An 8718-nucleotide genomic window follows, 5' to 3' on the forward strand; every position below is an offset into this window, starting at 1 on the left:
CCTGACGGCAAGTCAATTCATCATAAAGGAACGATATTGTTCATCGTAATGTAGAGGAGACGCTGAATCAAAATATACACCTTATCTGTTAGTCCATAGCTGAGGGGATGGTGGGTAATTTTTTTCGTAAAGCAATTAATTAAATTCAGCATATTTTAAGTAAGCTTTAAGAGTTTTAATTAGCAAATAGGAGTTAACAACATTTTAAAATATCTATTCTCAGTGTCTTCTGCTCAGATTTTGAGTGGTGGTTTATATAAGGCTATTAATTCATCAGTTTTTTAAATATTACCTATATGAGAGAAGACTAAATCTGCAGTAAAGATTTTCAAACTTCAGAAGAGATGTGACACTCTATCAAAATAAAACGGACACCTTTATAGAATTGTGTTGTGTGACACAATTTATTGACAGGACACGTGTTATGACATGGATAGTTTTAACATATAAATACAAACAATTTATTAAACGTCTGAAAACGTCCTAAATAAATTACAATAACCGATTTTTTTGTATGACAAATAAATATCTGTTTACAAAGTTTCGAAAAATTAACGAGGTTTATGGAATACATAAAAACAAACGTTTATGCCTTAACTAGATCAATAAGAATTTAAAAAAAGAAGACATGAAATACTCCAGTTCATAACAAAAGTAAATCTTAATAACATGACAACTCACAAGTAATGCAGTTCTGTACAGTAAATGTGTATAACGGTTATGTATGTGACGGCTGCGTAACATATTGTGTAATAAATGTGTATAACGGCTGCGTATCATATTATGCATAAAAATATGTACATCACAAAACAGTCTTAGAACACGTGTTAGAGAAAGTTTTGGTTTCCACTAATCATTTTAACCCGATATCTTTCACACGGGAGCTTGGGGAACTATTAACAGGAAAAGAAAGAAAAAGGAGTAATTTTAATACTGTTTTTAATTGTATTTTAGAGTCTCTTCCTTTAGCTTGTTCATTGTTGTTTTATGCCTAGAGCGTTGAAGATGGAGCGTTTTCAACTTAATCAAACTTAATAATGAAACACTATTTTAGAAATATGGGAGCTGGTAAGACACTAATTCCACTGTGATTTGATTATCATTCTTATTTAATTAATCACCGACCTCTGCATTTTGAGTACACTGCGCTCACTACAAGTTGGTTATCTCCGTTATTAAAGCTATAAGAACCGCTTGCTCATATGATTAAATATATATATATATTAATTTACGTTCCATTATAGCTGTAGATGAACAACTGGTTCGATTCCTTTTGTGAGCTACAACTTTCCAGTTCTCGTCATCGTTGTCTCTACATAACCCCCCAACGCCGTGAAAGCTTACAACTACTGTTATTTTCAGTGTTTTCTGCTACATTTTCAGGTGTGAAAGTATCAGAAAATATTCAGTTCTCCTGCTTCTTTCCATTCCCTATCTAAAATACTTTTTTGAGGGGATCAAAATTGTGTATATTCCTTAATGTACATTTTAAACACCAACAACAACAGTAATAAATATATTAAAATAAACTCTAAGAAACAGAATAAAGTCTAATGGAGAGAAATGAATTATAATAATTTTAGCTGCTGAGAACAAATTACGGTAAAGATAACTGTTTCAAAGAAACAATGATTTGCCCCGTTGGTTGTTCTATGTTGAAAACCTATACCAAATAGAGACAATGAAATGATCGGAGAGTTGATTTTGCCTTCTGAGCTGTTCATTTACATTTGCCCCGTTGGTTGTTCTATGTTGAAAACCTATACCAAATAGAGACAATGAAATGATCGGAGAGTTGATTTTGCCTTCTGGGCTGTTCATTTACACGCTGTTATATTTAGAATATTGTACAACGATAACTATAAAATAACACAAAAGTTCTATAAAACAATGATAAACAACTACACGAACATTTATAGACTAAACGACGACAGAATGACTTGAACCTTCCAGCACAACATCGATAAAAGAAAGATGTTAACTCTAAAATAACACAAAAGTCGTTTAAAACAATGATAAACAACTACACGAAGATTTATAGACTAAACGACGACAGAATGACTTGAACCTTCCAGCACAACATCGATAAAAGTAAGCTGTTAACTCTAAAATAACACAAAAGTCATTTAAAACAATGATAAACAACTACACGAACATTTATAGACTAAACAACGACAGAACGATCTAAACAGTCCAGCACGACATCAGTATCCAACATACCTTTGAAATCAAATTAGCGAAGATGTTTGATTTTAGATACTTTAAACATCATCAAACTTGAGAAAGGGGGTGTTTAAATACAATTTCGTTTTAGTCTTTTGTCTGCCACAAGTGTGCTACCCAATCTCTTCCATTGGGCTAGACATATAGCAGGTAAGGTCGTTTGTTTTGTTTTTGTGCTATTTCATTCCAGTCCAAGAAATGAAACTTGTGGGCCAGTCCTGGTTGTGTCCTCTCTTCGGCCAGTAGAAGTATCCTAATGTAGGAAACTAAGTAGATACAGATGAACAGTTGCCAAAGAAATATTCATTCAACATAAGAGAAATGAAATTGAAGAAACAAGTAAGAGAAGTAGAAGCGGCGACAGCGTATATGTGACATGGTATTTGTATGCATTGAAATAAATTTATTGTAGTGATGTAACTCGCCTAAGATAACGAAGCATTAAGTTTTTTCTTAAGCCTAACAAAGAACATTAAAATGAATAAAAATCCTATAACCCGAGCGCTTTCGAAAGGTGGACCTTTCTTCTTCAGGGGCAAGCGCTCAGGTTATAGGGTTTTTATTCATTTCTATCAAGACTTCTTCAACCTTCGTGTTTTTCTAACACCAAGAAAGAGCATTAAAATTATATTTGACTACTGGGTTTTTTTACCTAATTAGCCCCTTTAGAATTTTGAATCAGGGTCAAATAAAAAATATAATTTTAGACCTATGTTTTTGTTTGTCACGAATCGCTGTATAGACAGCCTTTAGTTCAGTACTCGGATTCTTCAGCAATGATGGACTCATGGCAACACACACACACCTCTAATCAGAAGTCTGTAATGAAGTAATTGAAATCATCGCGGTAAAAAATATCCGTAATCAAATAAGATTTTCTTAACTTCTATTATACCTACTAAGCTTCGTTCCATCAGAAGTTTAGGTGCTCTATATCAGATCATCGAAATTTGCGCAAGCTCTGTGTTTTTGGGTTATTTTATTTTCATTTTAATGAAAAAATAAATAAAAGGGTGAGATTAAAATATATCGTTTTAAAGCCAATGTAGTTGTTGTTGATTTAAGAACTCTTAATTAATATTCATAATCTTGTACACTTTAATTTGTAGTACTCATTGGTTTGACTTGAATCAAGCTGCAACAATTTATTGTGAGAGTTTCGTCATTTAAGAAGCTAACCACAGCCATTACCTTATCATCTCTTTGAAGACACTCGAATTTCCACTTGTCATAAGCGGTTTGGGGGCCTTTTGCTTCGTTTTTTGTTCTCATGATTGTAAAACAGTCAAAAGAGTTGACTAACCATCCAGGACCAACAAGAGAACATTCCAGTTTAACCACATTGGCCATGTTGTTTGATGTAGAAATAAACGCTGTTCGAAAAAAAAAAGTTTATGGGAAATATCTAAGTCCCTGCAAACACTAATAAGCAATGAAAATTAATAGCTAGATAGACGCGTAGGTGGCAGATTGAGAAGAGGACATGAAAAACATAACACGCAGTAGGCCCGTTTTCTGAACTTATAATGTTCAACGAAAGAGTTTGGGACTTTAATGTTTAAATATATTTGTTACGTTGAAATTATACAAACTAGTTCTCGTAAATAGTTGTTTATAGTAAAATATACATCCTGCAGTAATCTTTGGGTGAAAGAAATTATTACTGACTTATAAAACACATTCATCCTACTTACTTGAATGGATTTCGGGAAAAATTTAGCGAGCAAAAACTTAAATGTCAGCATCCGGGTAATAAAATTTGTTACATTAATAATAAAATAATTTTAATGCCTATAATCAGTATTAATTTATAATACAATCTTTAACGACTTCATTTTATTGTTTTTGCAGACCAAGAAATAATATTAAAAGAAGTGTAAAGTCTCTTATTCACTCACAGTGTACACTATTTATTTTATTGTGCTAATTAACGAAATTTTATAAATTGTGACTGAAAAAAAATATGCAGCGTTAACTAACGTAAATGTTAATTAAGCTCTAAGTCATACAATCTCGATCATAGAATGAGTGCTCAAAAGTGCTTACACTATATATATACAGGGCCACATACACTTACACACTAATATATTAATCGTGCCAAAATGATACTGTACCACTAATGACAGAGTTGCGAGGACATTGGTTTGTTTCAGAAACTTCAACCTCAAATTGTTTTCCCCCCTGTTGTAGGGCCATATCCTTTGTGTTCACACATTTCAATAAATCAAAATCCACTTTGGCAGCAGTGTCATCCCTGTAAAGATTGATGATCATTCTTGGAAACCTGTGAGTTACATTGTTATCGTGACATCAAACTATGATTACGTTTATCTGGATCTATAAAATTCCAGTAATTTTCTTTGGATCAGGATTAGGATTCTAGTTCATTATAAAAGTAAGAATTTCCGTACAAGTTACTAAGTAAAATTCTTTCTGTCGAATCTACAGTAAAAATATATTAACCCTTCCCTTGAGCAGGAAGGTTCTAAAGCTTATGCATGTCATCAGCCTCTATTCCCTGTATGTCTCTGGAAAAACATAGAATTCATAATTATAATATATTAAAACAAAACTATTTACTCCCTAGTTAGTGAGAAGCTTTTTCTTGCTTGACGTTACAAAAATTATTCCACAAAGGAATGATAAATACAGATTTAACCAGTGGGTGCGATTGTCTTTTGTCTGTTTCTTTGTTCCGGATATTCACGCAAAGATACACAAGGACCAACTGCGTCTACCAACCGTAATTTTGAACCGATAGTCCACAGGGTAAGCAGCTTATCCATAGCACCCACCGCTAACTGTCGGATGAAATAGCTGACACGTTTTGATGAAAAATGAAATATTTGAGATGGTATTAATAGAAAAAGGTCCAACAACAAGTCAGCGTGTGGTCAAGCAGACTAGTGGCTGTGATAGAATAAAGTTGAAAAGTCCATATTGTCGTCTTGGTGAGAGTGAGAATATGGATGAAATCAATGTATAATATTCCTCGATATAAGAACCAATAATATTTCTGTTATACTTTTTGCCAGTTGCAATTTTAGGAATCGATTATTTTCGGTATCTGGGTTTTGAACGTATTCTATAGAGAGTTTAATCACTTCCACCTCATTAAATGAGTCAGTTATAGTTCACTGTTTTTAATATATATGGACTGTAGGATGCGTGACTGGAAATGAAATTTTAAATCTGAATGGTGCATCATAATTGCATGGGCTAAATGGCCAAGTCACACCTCTTTTGTCCTGGATGTTGCAAGAAAACAATTTTTGGAATGAATTTCTTCTAAACTAGTAGTAGTTAAGAAACACTGAACTAAACGCCCAACTCCTACCCACCCCCTCTAGAAAATCTTAGTTATTCGTTCGGGAAATATATATATATATGACGAGAAATATATATTCTGTATTTATTTTAAATGTAATATTTGGAGATAAAAAAGGTTAAATTTGGAAACCTGAAAGTTACCTAAACTAAATCAATGAAAATATGATATCATCATGTCAAGATAAGTGTCGGAGCTGAATAAGAAATACTCAGTCACAGCAAACTTTAAGATTGAACTTAAATTGGTTAGTTTGAATTTAAATGACCTAAGGTCAAAGCAGAATTAGTCAAATCATGTACAAGCAAATATATGGGCAGATACTAATTAATAAGTTTTAATCTGAGCACATGTGAGGCTGAAGCAGATTCCATGAGAATCTGAATTACTAGACATAAGGCTAAAGCAAAGTCAGTTAGGCTCTTTATTAGCAAAAATGAGGCAAGAATTGTGGCAGTAAGAACTTAAGTTAACAGACACAATTTCGAAAGAGAATAAGTCAAGCTCTAAATTAGCATGTATTGAGTAATTCATGTTTTATTTTGGCAAATATTGAGCCAGAACAGATTCGGAAGGAATCTGGATTATCATATTTGAGGTTGTAAGCGAAACAGTGTGGTTTTGTGAATTGAGAATGAATTTGTGTTTAAGCAGCTTTCTTTCGAATAAAAATACTTCTAATTATTTGTAAACAAGCGATTACTGTATGTCGTTGAGCGCTAACATTTCAAAGCTGATCAAACGTTAATTTATAATGTAACTAACTGTATAAAATGAGATAAATTTCTATTAACTACCCTGTAGAATTTAAATTTTAACAGGAAGTTATGAATACAGTAATGAAATAGGAGAAAGTACTAACGAAACAATACTCATTAAAATAATGTACTTTGTAATCATAACGGGGGACGTTATGCTCCTTATTATTTTATATACACATTTCATTGATTTGTTCATGAAAGATTTGGCAAGTACTTTTTATGTTTAAGCAGTTAATTACCAGAAGCTTACCAAAGACCAACAAGTATATTCTGTCCACAGCTTAACTTCCAGTTTCCATCGGCAAGTTGTGTCACCAACGTTTGATCAAAGACTTCATAAGTAAAGGACTGTGAGAATAGAAAGATACAATTTGTAAGTAAAAGACTTTATACATAAGATATAACAATTTTGTTTTGTCTATACCACTGATAGAGATATCAATGAATTGTATATAATGTAGATTAAAAGGAAACTTACAACAAATTTATCAATTACAGAGGACGAGTAAGTTATATTAAAACGATTTTAATGTCGCACCACATCATTGCATTCCACGTCGCCACGGCCAGTCATGCTCTATCCGACGAACATGAATCTTGTTGACAATAGTACTGGAGTCAATAACGCTTACTTCCTTCATGTCCTGGCGTACTAGATGACGCAGGCGCTACGTCAGGCAGCTTGGCCAGTATGTCATCGTATGGAATAGTATATATATATATATATATATACCTGTTTTATTCTCCAGGTGTTTGAGTTATGTGGCAATTGTATGGATACGTTGTGAAAGCAACTTGTGTACACGTGACTTGTGTCTCTTTTCCAAACTGAGATCTTTCTTGATTGTTGCATACTGGTGCTTGGAGAACGTGAACGGTTTTTTTTTTTTCGCTGTTATTTGTGTTTGCGGATTCTCACCAGTTACAAGACACCGCAACTGCTTACCAAATCTGGAGTATAACTTGTTGTAGGTCTCTATCTGGATGGTTCTTGTATCCTAAATTGATCCATATTCCTTTGTTTTTCAATGCGATTAGAAATTATGGATATCTCCAGCTTGGAACTTCTAAATTTCCAATCTGAAATATGAATATGTTGTACCGAAAAGGACTGTTACATGCCCATTCCAAAAGCAATCAGTTTTAGGTGGCATTGTAATTCTTACGTAATGCGAAGCAATGTCCAAATGTAGTTCTGATACCTTCCGTTCCACCACGATTTTATTTTGATTGCGCTTGTCACGTGACTTACTTATTTGCATAATCAAAATCGTTCTAATATAACGTACTCAAACCTCTAAACGGAAGTTGCACAGTTCAAGATAGAAAATTTAAAAATTGTTCCTGCATTTTAAAAGTAGAAGACTGAAATATTAAATCTGTTCATTTCCCTTGTACTTAAAATCTGAATATAATATTAGATTTAATAGAAGAAAATATGCAGTTTTATATCCTTCACTCTTAGAAGCTATTCCCAGAAAGTGGTAACAAAATCGTAAGTAAAATACTACTTTACAATTTATTTTCAATCAATAATACTATTAACACAAGACATTACCAAAAAAACTAGTCACTAAAAATATCTTGCAAGTTTTAATTCAATTTATAATCTACCTTTTACACCTACAGGTAATTACTTAGAAATAGTTACTAATAAAATTTAAAGATTTTGTTTCAGTAACATTTGATTGATACTTATAACACATAAGTGGCAGTGTTTTTCTGACACTTTGAGGTCTACCTTATAATAGTAAACATAGCGTATTCCGGTGAAGTGAATTTCAGTGTTTCCATCTGGAGTAATCAATAATGATTTATTATTGGTTCTCTCACGACAGTTGTTAGTCGTTTGTACTAGATTATTACATATTTCATGGCACTAACAACCAAGACGACATATAAACAGATCTTAATAAAATTATTCTGCTAATAAGAACGTCTCAGGAAAATTTGTCAACAATAACAAAATAAACTAGAGAAACGGGTTTTTCAAATGGAGGTTAAATAAGCATAATTTAACCTTTTCTAGTATATAACACATGCATACAACAAAAATCTGTTTACGCATTTTTAGGAGAGCTATTCAATAGACAAAATAGTCTTTGATAAATTTGTACATTTACACAGTGTTGAATTCGGGGAGTGAACAGGAGGAATTTCCCCTGTGCCAAATAATTTCCCCTTGAAATATTTTAACTTTTCAGTCTTTTTTACAGATGTTATTTTTCTTTCTTTTTTTATAGAGGCTTTATATACAGTATCTAATGTCAGCTTCTGTTGTGCGGCCGATTCTTAAATAATGAGTCAAATCTTCAGAAATGTTAAAAAATTTTGACACTATGGTTGAACAAATGGAGCACCGATTTAATGATCAAGTGGTCTTCCTTATCAACGTATGTGCTTCCT

The 8718-nt window shown here is 32.7% G+C and overlaps 1 protein-coding gene across 1 annotated transcript in view; it reads right to left on the reverse strand.

Moving 5' to 3' along the window:
* Positions 1 to 1174: 1174 nt before the first annotated feature.
* Positions 1175 to 8718, reverse strand: part of LOC111087765 — an 11295-nt gene continuing 3751 nt past the window's right edge. Inside the window, exons 2-5 of the mRNA XM_022395592.1 lie at positions 6563 to 6660; positions 4338 to 4477; positions 3415 to 3596; positions 1175 to 2476 (exon numbers count right to left, since the gene is read on the reverse strand). Of these exons, the coding sequence (XP_022251300.1) occupies positions 2405 to 2476; positions 3415 to 3596; positions 4338 to 4477; positions 6563 to 6660 (492 nt within the window). The 3' untranslated portion in view covers positions 1175 to 2404. The remainder of the gene's footprint in view (positions 2477 to 3414; positions 3597 to 4337; positions 4478 to 6562; positions 6661 to 8718) is intronic.

The sequence above is a fragment of the Limulus polyphemus genome, unplaced genomic scaffold, assembly GCF_000517525.1.
Source record: "Limulus polyphemus unplaced genomic scaffold, Limulus_polyphemus-2.1.2 Scaffold76, whole genome shotgun sequence".
Classification (NCBI taxonomy): Eukaryota; Metazoa; Arthropoda; class Merostomata; order Xiphosura; family Limulidae; genus Limulus; species Limulus polyphemus.